Source organism: Phodopus roborovskii, unplaced genomic scaffold, assembly GCF_943737965.1.
Source record: "Phodopus roborovskii unplaced genomic scaffold, PHOROB, whole genome shotgun sequence".
Lineage (NCBI taxonomy): Eukaryota > Metazoa > Chordata > Mammalia > Rodentia > Cricetidae > Phodopus > Phodopus roborovskii.
In genome coordinates this window covers 25,429,808-25,447,533 of record NW_026125397.1, presented here as the reverse complement: position 1 = coordinate 25,447,533, position 17,726 = coordinate 25,429,808, and the positions used below count along the sequence as shown (strand labels likewise).

The window sequence follows — 17,726 nt, the reverse complement described above, 5'->3', positions numbered from 1 at the left end:
AACATATCAAACAAAATCAAATCCCAATCATGTCTGAGGAGTACAAAGCCCGGAGTGTTGTAGGATCCCTCCAGGTGTGAAGACAGAAAGCCTTTGTTAAGATGAGGTTTAATATAAGCTAGAAAAGCTTGTACTGGTTAAGGATTTGGTAGATAAGGAAGGAGCACACGTAACATCTCAGAGCTTCAAGGAAGCCAAGAAACCAGAGCCCAGAGAGTAGACAGGCTGAGAAGCCGATCACGGGAGCCATAGAGACCATAGAGACCAAGCCAAGGATGTCCACCTTCTGGGCAAAGAAGAGGAGGACCCTAAAGAGGTTTATTTATTTTGTTTTGTTTTTGTTTTTTCCATGCAAGCAATGATCATATTTTTGTTTAAAAGTCCTTGCATGTAAAGTAGAATGAACAGGACAGGAATGGTATAGGAGGCTACCTGTACATAAAGCAAACGATGCTGGTGGCTTTGCTTGGATGGAAAACAATAAACACTTAGAGTAGTACCTTTCATGTAAGTAGACTAGGCTAATATTTAATGAATGAATGGATAAGATATATTAGGATATTAGCATTCTTCTTTTTTCTTGTTTTTTTTTTTTTTTTGATTTTGTTTTAAGACAGGGTTTCTCTGTGTAGTCTGCCCCAGAACTCACCCTGTAGACCAGGTTGGCCTCAAACTCAGAGATCCCCCTGCATCTGCCTCCTGAGTACTGGGATTAAAAGTGCGCGCACACACACACACACACACACACACACACACAGCACACACACACATTTATCCAAGGTATTTAGGACATGTGATTATTGACAAGTGATTATTCAGCATGTGGGAGGTTGAAAGGCAGAAAGAATCCCAGACTTCTGTCACTAGGTTGTGGGTGGGTGGTGGGGCCAGGTACCAAGGTACATGGCCTGATGGAGTGGGCTGGTTATGGGGAGGAGTCTGTGTGCAGCATCTGATATGAAGTCTAGGGGTGAGTCGTCAGGAGCGAAGCGAGGTCATGTTCTTTGTTAACAATGTCCTAGCCAGCTTTTCTTGGTTCTTGTAACAGTGTTCTTGTTCTGCACTCCTGTGCAGAGAGGCTTGTTAACCTGGTCATTATACGCTGCCTCTTTTTAAGCAGAATGTTCTTCATGGAAGGACAGGCTTTGGGCAGCTTTTCTAGCAACAATGAAGATGCAAGCATATGCTTTTTAAGTTGAGTCCTTTGTTCCTAATGATGTGGATTTGCCAATCGGCTACTCAGTGAGCTTCAAGTGTGAGGGGATAGACGCCTATAGAGTCTTTGTCCCAGGGCATCTTAGGCCATAAGGTCAGACCCTAGATGCAGGTGTGGGGACAAGGTTTTACTTAGCTCCTTGTCTGGTGTATCCACCCAGGAGTGTGATTTATTCAGACTGTTAAGAGCAATATTTTTTCCTTTTGTTCTATTGCTGACTTTTACCACTTCCCTCAGGATTTTACAGGGGAAGGCTTGTCTGCTTTGTATTTGCTGGGAGTAGCAGGTACCATAGGACTTTGTAACCAAAGATACCTAGCCTTAGCCACATGACTGTCTTTCTGCCCAGTGCTAATAAAATGTGTTCTTGGCAACTGAAGATCTGATTCTACACAAACTAGGGGACCTCTTCCTGATAATTAATGGCCCACAGAGACCACAGAGCTTATTATACCTTGGTGCTAACATACATAGGTACTAACTCAGCTGCCCTGGGGAGGGGCCGCCTCTGGAGTTCTAGCTTGAGAGTTTTAATGTAAAGACATGTAAATTTGTGAAATACAGCATATATAAAGATCCTCAATTATGTATTGGTGGAACTAAGGCATACTTCAAAAAACAAAGCAAAAAGGCCCATAGTTTGGCTAGCCCCGTATTTTCCACACATCTTTAGTTAAGTTCTCCAGGAGATGATGTTCTGTGGGTTATGCTTTGTGAAATGTTCCATCTCAGGCTCTGGGTTTGGCTTATTTTGTAGCCAACTGTTTTCCACTTCCTTTTCAGGTTTCTTGGGTGATTATATAGGGAAGGCAGAAGGTTCTGAGAGACAGAGGAAGGCTTGGGCCGAAGAGACAGAGACCCATGGGCCGAAGCCTCTTCACTAGCCCATCATTCGGCACCAGGAAGCCAGAAGCACGGGCTTAAGCGTGTAGTGCTGAAGGTTCCAGGTTCCGCGTGGTAGTCAAGAGGGAATTAGAGGTTGGAGATCCCTTTTTAGAAACAGATAGAACTGAAATTTAGACAACCCCCCTGCCACACGCCAGATTTGGGGATCTTCACATGTGTATAATATGACAACTTAGGAGTGACATAAGTCTAAAAGCCAGATTTACTTCTGTTTAATGTATACCCTGTACCCGTAACCTGAACGTAACTTTGTACAGTAATTTTAGTGCCTCCATGTTTTGATCAAGACCTATCAGGGAATTTTCCAGTTGTGTCATGTTGGCCTTGAAGGATTTCAGAGTTCCAGGTTAGGGTTGCTCACTGCCCAGTGTTGAGACTTTGTGGGCTCTCCTTTTATTTTCTTTCTCTGTCCGGTACTGGAAAAAATAAGCAAGGAAGGGATGGTGTGTGGAAAGCAACATCATTCTGTTTGAACTTGATTCCAGAGGCACTCCCCAGCAAGCACTCTCTGGATGACTTTGGTTTGACTAGAAACAGAGATATGGGCTCTCTGTAATTAGAATTATTTCTGGGTCCATTGCACCCTTACATTGAGTCCTTGTTTTAGTTTCACTCCGAAGTTCCAACCTGTTTTTATTGTTATTCTGTAAGATCAGAACCTCATCGCCTTTCATCTGTCCATCCACCTGTCCATTCATCCATCTGTCTGTTTGTCTGTTGTTGGTTAGTTTTTACTCTTTGACTCTTTTTAGGGCCCCAATACCCAGTTTCCCAAATGAATCACACAGAGTCTTATCATTACTCATAAATACCCAGCCTTAGTTTGGCGTATTTCTTGCCAGCTTTTCTTAAATTATTCTGTCTACCTTTTGTCTCTGGAATTTTGTTTTTACCCTATATATCTTTCTTTACTTCTTACTCCGTGGCTTGCTGGGTAGATGCGTGGCTGACCTCTGGAGTTCTTCCCTGGCTCCTAGCTCCTCCTTCCAGATTTCTCTTCCTATTTATTCTCGCTGCCCACCAGCTCCACCTACCCTCCCTCTTGCCTTGCTGTTGGACATTCAGCTCTTTATTAGACCGATCAGTTTTTTTTTTTTTTAAACACAGGAAAATAACAACACAGCTTCAGAGTTAAACAAATGCAGCATGAAAGAATACACAATATCTTTGCATCATTAAATGAATATTCCACAGCATAAACAAATGTAGTGTATCTTAAAATAATATTCTACAACATTCATTCATTCATTCATTCATTCATCTGTCTGTCTGTCTGTCCATCCCTCTGTCCGTCTGTCTGTCCCTCCGTCTGTCTGTTTATCCGTCCATCCAACCACTTATTCCTTCATTCTTCATGGTTGTTACACGTCAGGTGCCAAGCACTGGTGCTCTCACGCTATTTAACGAGGCCTCTTCTCTCCCATTGCAAAGTGACCTTCAGCCCTTCTTGTACCCATATTACCTTTGCCCTGTGCTGTCACACTGCCTTGCTCAGCTGCACGTCTTTCCTCCTTTCCTTGAGCTCTCTCTCCTTCCAAGCCCTTCAAGATCTAACTCTCCCACCGTGCTCCCCACACATCTCCTGGAAATCCTGGCCCTCTCTTATTGCATGCTGCATTCTGCATTCTGCATGCTGCATCTCGAGCCACACATCTCCTGTCTTTTCTCTTTCAAGCAATGCCACATCCTGTTCAACTCAGTGTCCCTCACCTGTTAGCCACCTAGCAGGAATACCTTCATGTAAACCCCTAATTATTTCAGGAAACACAACCTTAGTTTCTCTATCTATAATGACAGGGGATAATAAGTATATAATTAGAAACAAACTTCAAGAGTTCCATTATAAAATTAAAAAATTAACTTTAAATTCTCTCTCTCTCTCTCTCTCTCTCTCTCTCTCTTTGTAATTTGGGTTAACATGCATCCGTTTCTTTGACTTATTTGAACCAAGTTTTAGTCTGCATGTAGAGAACTAGATCTTTTATTCTCTTCAGTTTTTGAGGTTATAATAGAATCACAATTCCCCTTCCCTTTCCTCCCTCCAAACCCTCCCATATATCCCTGCTTACTCTTTCTCAATCTATGGCTTCTTTCTTTCATTGATTGTTGTTACGTGCATGTACGTCTGTTCTTAAGTACATAACTAGAACCTGCTGAGTCTGTTACTTGTATGAATATGTTTTCAGCGAAGACCACTTGGTGTTGGATTAACGGTTGTTTGCTCTTCCCCGAGGAAGGCTATTTTTCCCACTTTCCTCATTCCTTAGTTGCATGTCGTTGTTCTTTGTGCAGGCTTGAGACTTCATAGTGTTTACATTGTCCATGTAGGCATGTCTGTCGTTGTCCTTATTCAGCTTATACTTAGGCAGTTGTGTTGGTGAAACTTTGTGGGTGTAGTTTCTGACGTTACAGCGTCTCACAGCAAACTCTTCGATCGCCTGGCTTATGGTGTTCCTGCCCCCTGTTTCTGCAATGCTCCCTGAACCTTAGGTTCGGGACTGTATCGAAGATGTATACGCTGGCTTCGGGCTCCACAGCTCTGCATTTTGGTTGGTTGTGTTCTTCTGTAATGGTCTTTGTCTATTGCAAAGAGACACTTTCTTGATGGAGGGTGAGGACTATACTTATCTGTGGGCATAAGGACAAATATTTAGAATGTAGTAAGGGATTGTGCTGGTTTAATAAAGTAGTGGTTGTAGGTTCTCCTCCCAGAACTATGACTTCCCTGGCCCTGGGTAGTTGGCTAGGTTTCCAGTAATAGAATAGTTTCCCTCTTGTTGAGTGGGGCCTTACTTACGATTACAGAGCTGTTGGGTACTGTCAAGGGATGTGGGCTGCTACTGAAGCCTGAGGGTTATTTTGCCATGCTGATCATTGCTGTGGTTCCTAAGTGTCATAGCTGAGCAGGACATTAGTTGCTTCCTTTCTTTGAAAGCTTGCAGGCCTTCTGGTACCATGAAAACTAATCCTCAGATGCATGGTATGTTAAGTAATAGGGCTTTACCTTCCACTCTAGTGATAAGATTTTATTTGGGAGTAAAGTGCTACTCAACTTAGAATAATGTGGAGAGCTTATGTTCTTGAAATTAGTTCAAATCCACTTTCGAAAGAAAATTTTGTGGTATTTTGTTCTTCAGAGACTCATAAGTTGACTTTCTATTAGTTATCTTTTCAACCTGTGGCCATAAAATCCCAACAGAAACAACTTAAAGGAGGAGTCTTTTATTTTGGCTCAGGGTTTAGGTCCACTACGGTGAGAGACGACAGGGTGCAAGAAGAGGCAGAGGCTGTTCTTGCCATGCTAAACCAGCAGGCAGAAAGCGTGCTAAGAGCCGGGGCCAGGTGTAACCCCCAGGGTTACCATGCTAGGAGCCAGGAATAGGTGTAACCTCTCAAGGCTAGCATGCTAGGAGCTGGGGCCATGTGTAACCTCGAGGGCTACCGTGCTAGGAGCCAGGGGAAGGTATAATCCCCCAGGGCTAGCCTCAACCTCCCAGGGCTGGCCTCCAGGGACCCCTTTACCAGCTAGGCTTCCCCTCTTAAGTGTTTCACACCACCAGCTGGGAGCAAGCTTCAAAATGTGAGCCTGAGAGGGACGTTCGGATTCCAGCCAACAGGCCTTTATCATTTAATTCTATCTATTCCTTGAATGGGAACTACTGTGCATACATTTTTAGTAATGTAGACTCTTCTCTTTGGAAAGTTTTGATAGTTCGGTTACCAAGGTGCTAGACGTTCAGTTGTTACTCTGATACTTTGTAAAAGAGCAAACTTCTCAGGCACTCAGAACGATCCACCCATGTGTGGATTGTTAAGGTAGTCACTACAAAGAAATTGCATCTATTAATTACGGAATATCTGGCAGTATGGTGATATATTTGGTAACATCTTGTCAACTATTAATTCAAACATTAATAAAAGAATAACTGTGAGGCTTTTATTAATTTCAAGGAGTAAAAAAATCTAAGATAGTAAGATCTAACCAGTTCCTTGATTGTTCCTTGTATTCAAAGAAAGTAAATGGTTCTACAGACATCACTGGTGGAAGGGGCGTGGCTGAAGAGACAGATGCCTCTCCAGATCACACACAAAGGACAGTTGTCACTTCCTGTGTCTCTCGTTCACAGTAATTTTTGGGATGTTTACTTTATGTCGAAGTAGTGAGATGCTCATTGCCACTCAAGAGACTTCCAACTTCTCCCAGCTAGAGTGGGCAATATTAGTTCATGGAGCACGAGAAGCTAGGGCATCGAATGGGTGATCTTTGTACCTTCCCCAATGTCTCCGACATCGTCTCTTTGATGAGACGTGATGAAGCCACGCTGTGTTTCATACAGTAGCCACTTAAGTTTGCAAAGCAATTTGCATATCACCTTACTTGCATGAAGAGTGTCACACCTTGAAGCTGTCAGGAGTAGATCTGCCCCCTGCTTTTGTTTCTAGTGTTTCCTAGCTATATGCCATTCGTCCCTAGTACTTTCATATCTGCTGTGCTGAATTTTAGCACTAAAAAGACTCTGGGAGCTGAGGGAAATAGCTCAGTCTGTAAATTGCTTGAGAACTTGAGTTTGGTCCCCAGCGTGCATTAAATAAAGGTGTGGTAGGGTTTCTGTAACTCCTGGGGAGGTAAAGACAGGCAGATTCCTGGAACTTACTGGCTAGCCAGTCTAGCCTAAAGTTAGCTCAGGCCAATAAGAGACCTTGCTTCAAAGAAAATGGACTGTGATATATATATATATATATATATATGTATGTATGTATGTATGTATGTATATATATATATATGTTTATTTATTTATATTTTAACATATCGATCCCAGTTTCCTCTCCCTCCCATCCTCCCATGTCCCCCCTGACCCCCATCCCATCCCCCATCCATTCCCCAGGGAGGGTGAGGCCTTCCAGGAGGAATCATCAAAATCTGTCAAGTCATTTGGAGTTGGGCCTAGGCCCTCCCTCCTGGCTCTAGGTTAAAGGAGTATTCCTCCATGGGGAATGTGATCCCCAAGTCCTTTCGTGCACCAAGGATAAATCCTGGTTCCACTGTCAGAGGTCTCATAGACTGCAGGAAAATGGGAGTCAGTGTACCACAAGATCCAGCAATTTCACTCTTAGGCATATACCCAAAAGATGCACATCCATGCAACAAAGACATCTATCTGTTCATCTATGTTCATAGCAGCAGTATTTGTAATAGCCAGAACCTGGAAGCAACCTATATGACCCTCAGCTGAAGAATGGATAATGAAGATGTGGTACATTTACACAATGGACTACTACTCAGTGGAAAACAAACAAACAAACAAACAAACAAAAAATGGAATCTTGAAATTCACAGGCAAATGGATGGAACTAGAAGAAACCATCCTGAAGCAGACACCCACAGCTAAACACTGAGCCAAACTCCTGGAATCCAGTTGCAGAGAGGGAGGAGTGATGAGCAAAGGGGTCAGGACCAGGCTGAAGAAACTCACAGAAACAGCTGACCTGAGCAAGGGGGAGCTCATGCATCCCAGTCTGATAGCTGGGGTTTTAAGGATGACATCTAAAGTTGTCCTCTGGCCTCCATAGACATACATGAACATATGTGTATGCGTGTGCACACACACATACACACACAGACACACATACACACACAGACAGGCACACATACACATAGAGACACACAGACAGGCACACATACACATACAGACACACATACATACACACACATATACACACACATACACACACACAGAGACACACATACACACACAGACACACATACACACACAGACACACATACACACACAGACACACATACACACACATACACACACACATATACATACACACAGACACACACAGACACACACACACACACACACACACACACACACACTAAGCCCTATGCTTAGCAGTAACCAGAGGCTTCTTGTGTCCTTGCTAACCCCCATTTGTTTTTGTTCTTTGTTTGTTTGCTTGCTTTTTTTTCTTTTCTCACTGAAATCCTACCCTCAGCACTCCAAGTCTTCCCTTATTGGGAACACTTTCCACAATAAATCATTGAGTCTAAAATAAAATAAATATTATTTTCAGATATGTAGATGCTCTTTGCTTTCAGGAAATTTATATTTGGTAGGAAGATATAATAAAACCAAATAAGCGATCCTCCAGTGATTGAATTTATTATTAGTGGACATTTGAGGGATCGTTCTTTGAAACTAGGAATTCATAGTGGCACATTTGAAATCAGGTATGTGGGTGGTCTCCCTTTCCCACATGGAAAGCCAGCCTGACCCATGGCCCGGTGACTCTCTTCCCTGAGGAGGGCGGTGGTTAGGACAGCCGTCTTATTCCTCAGCATCTGTGGAGTGCTTGCCACTACCAGCTTAGCCAGAATATTTGCAGCATTGTGTCTCACAGTCATAAAAGAGCAAAACTTGCACTGTGGGCCCTTTAACTTGTTTGTTAAAAAAAAAAAGAAAGAAAGAAAATCAATCAACATGTATTGATTGAGTAACACTTCATCTGTCTCCTCAAAGACACTTGACCTTTTTGATTTCATGCTAAATCTACCTGCGTGGCTTTGAGCTGGCTGTTTGTAAGTAGCCAAATCAGGGGTAGCTTTTGTTCCTTTTCATTGACCCCCCCAATGCATGGTGAGTAGTGTGTCATCTTACATGCTTTGAAAAGCCCTGGCCGCCGCGGTACAGTGGTCAGGAGCTCAGGCTCTGGAGGCTTGCATCCATGCTCTGGTATATGCTTGCTCTGCGAGCTGCAGCAAATCACCTCTAATCTCACCCACCTGGTGGTGGGTGGTTGTGATGAAGAGTAAATGGAGCCAAGGGTAGACTATGCTGTGCCTGGCAGCTAGTAAGTACTGAGTGGTGGGCAGCCCTGATTTCCGTTTGGTACAGTGATTCCAGTTTCCACAGCCTTCTTCGTGGGCTCACTTACAGAGCACAGGGGGTTGTATAGAAGTTCCGGCAGCAGCCTGTGGAGTTCTCAACCTGTGGGTGGTGTCCCTTTCACAGAGGCCACATTTCAGACATTTGCATTATGATTCATAACAATAACAAAAGTACAGTCATGAAATGGCAATATTATAACTTTATGGTGGGGGGTGTCACCATAACACGAGGAACTTTATTAAAGAGTTGCAGTGTTAGGAAGGTTGAGAACCACTGCTATAGCAACTATTAACTTGGACTGCCTTAAGCTTTTCAGAACTGAGTCATTCCAAGGTGAACTTTTTTTTTCTTGCAAAGCGACTGAAAAGAAAATCAAATTTAAACTTTAGTTTGCCTGCCGTGTGTGTGTGTGTGTGTGTGTGTGTGTGTGTGTGTGTGTGTGTGTGAAGCAAGTGTGTAGAGAGGGGTCAGAGGACAACTTTTGGAAGTTTTTCTATCTTCCCTCCAAGTGTGTCCTGAGTATGGAACTCAGGTCATCAGGCTTGGCAGCAAGTGCCATGCCTTGCCATGCTATGACATCTCCCTGACCTTTCCTTTCATTCTGTTCATAAATTAGCTGTTCCCACAAACAGATTGACATGGGTGCTGCCCAGGCTCTCATTTCGTGGTATGGGGAGCACACAGGAGTATCTTTAGGCAACTTTGCAACATGTTTCAAATACACTTGAGGTCTTAAAATGAATATTTGAGTGCATGAATTCTAGGAATTGTGGCAGAAGATAAACACCACCAGCAAATACTTTCCATTTTTTCCTCAGTTTTGGATTCTCATGAATGTTGCAATTAAAATGACAATATAATTGTTTGGGGTCCATTTAGGCCCTCTTGGTTTTCTGTGGGCACTTATCAAGTAGTCAGTATATGTGTTCACTGCTGCAGTTGAAATGGCCTAAGAAGATCACTGACCCACGGCCATCCTTATTCTTAAAACTCACTGGATAAGGCAATTGCTCAAGCCACTTCAGTGAGGCATTCTGGAAATGTTCAATCACATACTTCTCTGTAACATAATAAACACATTTTTAAATTCAATCTTGGAACTATTAATCTGGACTTTTTATTCTGGAATGCCCATAGAAAAATGTCTTATAGCTTTTTGAACATTAGATTAGAAAGAAAATGCTACAAACATTTTGCTTAATTACATGCTGAAGACGTGGTATACCAACTTTCATGATTAACTGAAACATGCATATTTGATTGATGTATATTTATATGACAGCATATGAAAATTTTATCATGATATACAAACTGTTCATTTTGGGAATGTTATTTAATGCTCTAAACATTTTGCCTTTGTTGCTGCATTGTTAATTATGTAAAATATACAGGCTAATTGCTGTAGCATAAAGTGTAATATAAGCCTGTCAAATGAGTCCTCGGTGTTACAATCCCAACTCTCTAATGGTGCAGACTTTGAGCCTACACAAAAGATAGGAAATAAGTTTTTATCTAGTTTGAAGGCTTTTGAAGCGATAAAACATTAAAAGACCGATTCACTTAGTAAAAGGCTAAGTTGCCAAGTCCTCTAGCTTGCCAAGGTAAAGCACACACACCGTTATCAGAAGTTAGTTTCCTTTCTGCTGGTGTGCTGGAACTGTCCGATCAAAAGCGAACTGGGAAAGACAGAGTTTGCTTGGTTTATACTTCCAGATCACAGTCAGTCACTGAGGGAAGTCAGCTTGGGAGCTCAATACAGGAGCAGAAGCTTTGGAAGAAAGTGGCTTGCTGACTCCCTCACGGGCGCTGCCCACAGTGGGCTGGGCCCTCCTACATCAATTAATAATCACATTAATTCTGTATAGACACACCTACAGGCCAATCTGATCTAGGTGAATCCTCAACTGAGGTCCCCTCTCCCCTATGACTCTAGGTTGTTTCAAATTGACAATGAAAGCTAACGAGCACAGCACACTTCAAGGTTAAAAAAAAAAAAAAAGATTTAATTGAAACACATTTTGACTGTAATTTCTTAGGAAAAGTTGGCTTTTTAGGGGCACTCATTCTCTAAGACATTGTGTCTGGTGACAGAATCTGAGCTGTGTTTTGACCGGTGAAATTCATTTAATCATCACAATTCCTTAATTTCCGAAGTGCGGCGCGTTAATTAGCTGTTATAAGACTGGAATACCTGTCGTATCTGAAAATACTTTTGTGAACTCTTGGAATAACCCTGTTCAGAGTCATCTTTGGGCCATTCGCCGTTGAGAACGTTGATGATACTCCAGAAGATGTCTGCTGGGCCTCTCCCAGAGCATCTGCCGCAGGAAGCAGAGTGGACAGGAATACTGATTTATTTAACAACACAGATGCTAACTACCATTCTACAACTCTTCTCACCGCAGAAGCAGAAATGCACAATTCCTTTGTCTTAGCTCTCACAGTATAACTTTCTAGTAAGAATTTTTTTATGAGCCTGATGTGTTTCAAATTTTTATGTTTTTATTGGTTAGGGCCTGTTGTAAGAAACAGTCCTTGCCACTAGACAAGTGGACCTCTCTGGTGACCTGGAATGCCCTTTGACCCTATACATATATCCTCCTCAGGGCCAGACCACTGTGGTGGTGGGCTAAGCATGGACCCTTTTTTTTTTTTTTTTTTTTTTTTTTTTTTTTGTTCAAGACTGGGTTTCTCTGTAGCTTTAGACCCTGCCCTGGAAATCACTCTGTAGACCAGGCTGCCCTCGAACTCAGAGATCCACCTGCCTCTGCTTCCCTAGTGGTCGGATCAAAGGTGTGCGCCACTGCTGGGCTAGCTTGGCCCTTCCCAGTCTCTGCTGTAGTTCACTGTAGCAGAACCAGGACTTTAAAATTCATGTTTTCTTTTTTTAAACCAGACTATGTAAAGGAAGAAATACTGAGGGGAAATAAATGTTGTTGAATGGTTTCTTGGGAAATGGGGTCTTTGTTAAACTGTGAGACCAAATGACTTCCTTCATGACATTGTTTTCCTTACAGATTTCACCAGAACCAAGACCGTTGTCATGTGCGAGAGCTCCACAGTATCATCTTCTTTTTCAGGAATTTAAGATTTTTATGGTGTTGTATCAATTGGGATGATAGGAATTATTAGTGCTACTTGCTTTTGTAGTGATTGTGATAGTTAAACTATTACTAATCCAAGAATGCATTTTTACCTATGGTCACTGAGAGAGCTTCTGCTAACTTTTCATGCCATTCGAAGTATCTATCTGTAAGCAGGTGTCATACAGAAATCACCTGAAATAGAAATAAAAGCTTTCTGAACAGAACACGTTCATCCAACGCAATAATGATGTTACATTTGAATTCGAATTATGACTTTATTTAAAGGATGTTATGTTATCAAAAGTGTTTACTAACATCAAGATCCTCTTTTATCCTATCTCATTTCATAATGAGCCATAGACTCTGATATGTGACTTGAGAAATAGTACAAGTTATTTAAATGATGGTGTTTATTCTTTTCCAGTCCATAAAGGGCTGCAGGTGGTTCTGAGTGGATACTTGGGGAGAACAGCCATGTCACTGCGTTACAAATTAGTTTGCTTCTAATTTTGCAGACTGATGACCACAGTGCCTCAAACCAAATTTTTCCCCTGGAAATGGAATGATCACATGACAGACTTTATGAACCATGAATATGTCAACAACTCAATGATCAGGCCTTGCTTAGAAATTAGTCTTTGGGGGATTTTACTCAGAAATCAGACACACTACACTAGATCTTGTTGGGGATTTTGTGATTCCCATTCATGTCTGAATTATGAGTCTGTGTTAGTACAAAACAAATTCTCTAAAGAAGGCCTGCTAATAGCGGTAACTAGAGCCGCACAGGTGCACACACACATGCACACGGACACAAACACACATGCATATTCACATATATGCACTTATACCATACACAGAGGCACTCAGACATGTACACTCAGACATGCACACACACATTTATACAATACAGACATATACTCACATGCACACAGACATTCAGATATGCATGCGCGCACGCACACACACGCACACACACACACACACACACACAGAGCCAAATGAGAGGACAGAGAACACAATTAAAATATAGCGAAATCTCCCAGGAGGCTTCCAGGAAATATCTTAAAACATTTCTAACGTCATCTTTTATTTCCCTAAAAGAGCCCAATACTCCCGAGTTTCAGCCCCATCCTACTGCAGTTTCTTACTATCTGCATTGTGGTTTACTCCGTGTGCTTAATTTAATTCACTCTCTTTGCTCTCTTTAACAGCCCATCTGTCTTAAGCAATAATGGATGTGACAGTCGCGGTAGCTTATGCTAGTTAAGTTTTTCTTCTCATATAAATGAAATGAAATGTAGCATTTTAAATATTAAAAATACTTGCATGCTATCTAGAACCCACTCGAGCACCATGCTGACATGGTTGAGGGGTCTTCCAGGAGCTCAGAGGACACCCCCATCCGAGTCTGGCTGAGAATACCCTCACACCCTCATTACCACCCCTTCATCCAGCCCAGAAACCACATCAAATGGAGCCAGGTTAGGTCAGGCCCATGTTTCCCAGAGGTCACCAGTGCCTGACGGCTCACTGTAGAAGGCCTTCCCACTGCCAGTTGCTTGAATTTGGCCATTCACAACTTTCCCTATTTTGATTAAACACCTGACTTGGGAGCCATATTGACTTATCTATAGTGGGGGGGCATGCATAGTGCTGCTGGTCCCTGACAGAGTTCACACAAGGGCATTGCATGCACATACAGGTTCATATGACACACACATGTTCACATGACACACATATGTTCACATGACACACAGTTTCACATGTACACACAGGTTCACATGGCACACACAGGTTCACATGACACACATGTTCATATGACACGCAGGGTCACATGCACACACAGGTTCTCATGGCAAACACAGGTTCACATGCACACACATGTCCACATGTCACACACAGGTCTGCATGGCACACACATGTTCACATGACACACAGGTCACATGCACACACAGGTTCACATAGTGCGGATGGCCCCACCTAATGCCCATTTTGAAGACTTTCCACAGGACCTTTGAGTAAATGGGCTGTTCATTTTACAAGCTTCGTTCATTTGTCACTATGGCTGGTTTGACTAGGCACTTTGAGAGGAGGCTAAGAAGTTCTGGAACTCTTGTAGCTTTGTAGTCATGCTCTGGCTTCTAAGTAAAATGCCTTTGGAAACACCAGCATCCACATGCCCCTAAGGAGAAAAAACAAACAAATGCACCCTACCCCCTCCCCTGTTCCCTAAGACTGGCCATCCTACTCCATCAGAAAATGGTGAGGTTTGGAAATTGCAAGCTGACCCCGGGAGCTCTGTCGGGGTCAGGGTGTGTCTAAATATGAAGGATGTTTGCTTCTGATATGAACGTTTTTCTTATACTTTTATTATAGAAGATGATGTGTCAAATGTACAAATAATGTGTGCCTGGTGCCAGAAAGTGGGAATCAAGCGCTATTCCCTGAGTATGGGAAGTGAGGTGAAAAGCTTCTGCAGTGAGAAGTGCTTTGCGGCCTGCCGGAGAGCCTACTTCAAAAGAAACAAGGTAAGCCACCGAGGCAGGCCAGGCCACTGGCCACCTCTCGTGCGCATGCGCCTCCTAGCCCTAGCTGTGGCCCTGCCCTTTGCGTGTTATGACTTTGTTTTCTCCGTTTCTCCCTGTCATGCCTAACTTTTTGGAATAAGAAGCCCCATCCTAATATAACTAACTTGTCCATCAAATTTTCTTGGCTTGGTGTTTGAGTTCTGAGAGGGTGAGTGAATCCGAGGAAGTCCCAGCTGCTATCCCAACCAGAGGTGGCTTTCCAGCAGTAAGGGGGTACAGACCAGAGCCCACCAGAGAAGTGACAGGTTCCTCAGGAGAGTGAGACATTAGCTGTAGAGGCTTTAGTACGTCCATGCTGTGGGGATATGGCTGCTGCTTTTCCAAAACCTGACTCACAGTCTAGTCAAGACAAAAGTCTGTCAACCTCCCTTGACACACTGTATTAAAGTTGATTGATCTTGACAAGAGTAGCTCATTTTGAGACTGCAGTAAACACAGGAAGAGCCGTAGTTACAGTTTCCACTTTGTTTTGTTTTGTTTTTTTTTTTTTAAAAAAAAAACAGCTTAGGTCTGAAAACGGCCTTTTAGGATAGTATCAGCCACTCTTGATGGGAAACAGGATACACAATGTTTTACCAAGCACACAGACACATCTGCACACTTAACACTCCAATCCTTAAAGAACTGCTACCACCTTTTGCCACCAAGTATCTAAGTTTCTAGGCCTAAATTTCTCATAGATCCCTAAAACTTCCTTAAATCATGATACACTACACGCTTTGCTAAGTATTTGCATTTCCTTTTCTGTAACACAAGATAAAAACCTGTCCATTCTTGCAGCAAGAACTTGCCTTTTTTAAAGTCTAACGTTTGCAATCCTGAATGCTAATCATGGCTCACTGCATTGCAAGCAACATCGCAGCAAATAATCTCCTCAAATTTGGGTCACACTCATTCTGCCAAAAAACATAATGCCTGAAGAATTAGGCTGCAGAATTCAGCGGGTTGGAATTTTAGTAGCAGTCTTTAAGAATTAGGCTCCCGATCTTAACTGGAACTAGGAGGCAAGTAAACAAATTGTCTAGAAGTCTTTGGGGATGGTCAAGAGTGGGGTTTGCTTTCCCTCAGGAGAGGGTTAGAATTATCTCCAAGAGCCCAGGGCTCCCCATTGTGAATGCTGAGCATTAAGAACAACAATTCTGGGAGTGGGCCCAGTGATTTCTTCTTTAAAGCCCAACTTACCACAACAAAATGCTTTTCATTCCTCCACAGAATATGTCTGTAGAACAGGGCATTTTGTCATTCTAGAATTCTGAGGGGCTGAGGATCTGAACCTTGAAGGATTGCTTCTAGTGAATAAGACCAAGCAAGGCACATTTGTCAGAACCTTGATGATGATACCAGTTACACTTTGTAAAGTAAGTTTTACTGCTTTGTAGTAAGCCTTGGAAGAAAGGCATCCATGCTAGCCAGTCTAGAATCCTTTGTTATACAGTATATGTATATATAATTCATGTACATACACACACATTAAAAATATTGTGGTAAAGTTTAAGGTCAAACTGAATTTAAGCTTCCATAGCATGCATTTTTAAAAGATGGGTCACGGGAACCAGGGAGGCCCACATACTACACTTTCCATGAGGGGCTCCTGGGAAGGGTGTTCAGTATCTTGCAAACCTTGGGAGTTGCTGTGGTTTGACTTAGCCAGTGCCCTTGCCTGCTGGTCTCTGTGGCCCCTTAGTGCACACATTGTCTGTCTTCTATCCTCTGTATGTATTCAAAAGTTCTGCCTGTGAAGTTTTTCCAAACAGAGACACAAATGTGCTGCTTTACCTGCTGGCTTCTTTTTTTCCCTGAGTGTTACCTCTGAAACAGTATCCTATTGTATTACTATAAACATGTACAGCTGCTGCATTTCTGTTAACTGGTAGGATTTTGTGGTCATTTCATTTAGGGATTAAATTTCCTAATGGCTCGTATTAGATCTCAGCCCTGTATCCGGCCATTTCTAAACTGCTGTTATAAGCCCTGGCGTGTTCCTCACTGCAGACAGTGGCAGATAGGTAGCTACGTCTTTTCTTGTATCATTTAACAAAGCCCTTAGTCCCCATTGTTAGAATTGTGAATGGTATCTTAGAGACAGGAAGAAATTCTTCCCATTTCTACATAACAATAGTTCCATCTTCCCGGTGTTTCTAAATACCAAGAAGTAGATGGAAAATGGTCAACAGTGCATATACAGAGTATAGAGTTTTGTCTTAGGTACACAGGAGACTTTTTTTAACATGTAAAATTAACTATGGTGTAAATTACGTTTTATAATGACAGCCCATTTCTTGCTGGATAGCATGCTGAGATCTAAAAAATGGCCTCCAAGGTGAACCCAAATTGCATGCATAACTAACTTTACAAAGAAAAAACCCTCATAGACAAGGTAGGTAATTTAGGAGCAGTGTTAAGTCGACCTGTGCTTTGTGTCTGAGCAACAGCTGCATTTGTGAATGTAAGTTGTCCCAAATGCTTGCGTATATCGGCAGCATGGTATTGCTGCTAAAAAAATAGGGGACAAAAATAGAACAGGCCAGCACTCAAAACGAAGGCCCATGAAAATGAGCTCTTTAAATTTCATTTGCTTCTCCAGCCTTTCATTTTCTTTGGGACTCAGATGGTAAAAAACGTGGTAGTCACCTCTAACTCTTCTAAAGCTTGCCATTTAAGTCAGGTGAGCTTGGGGGAAGACAGTTAACCTGTCAGGGTGTATTTTAGTGAACGTAAATTTTAATTAGAAATTATTTGGATTGCTACAAGCATGCAAGCATTGTGCAAACTGCTCCTGCTAACATTCTTCGAGAGGCCCATGAGCCACAGCTCTATTCACTTAAGGCGTTCAAGCAGCTATGAGTTTACACCTCTGGGGTGTGTATAGTGTTAATTCATAATGTATCTTATAAAAATCCCAATTTCTTCAAGACTCAACTGCTGACTCAAAGACTTCTAAACCAGCACGGGAGGGGCTTGTGTAGACTGTGGGCATTGGGTGAACAATGGCGCGTCAATTTCATCACTTGAGACAGGGACAGCTTTTCTTTAC

General features: G+C 42.4%; 1 protein-coding gene across 2 annotated transcripts in view; it reads left to right on the top strand.

The window, feature by feature from the left end:
* Sobp (sine oculis binding protein homolog) overlaps nucleotides 1-17,726 on the top strand; it is a 144,337-nt gene that overhangs the window by 33,322 nt on the left and 93,289 nt on the right. For both annotated transcript variants that reach the window (XM_051175585.1, XM_051175584.1), the window contains exon 4: nucleotides 14,481-14,632. In XM_051175585.1, the coding sequence (XP_051031542.1) occupies nucleotides 14,481-14,632 (152 nt within the window). The remainder of the gene's footprint in view (nucleotides 1-14,480; nucleotides 14,633-17,726) is intronic.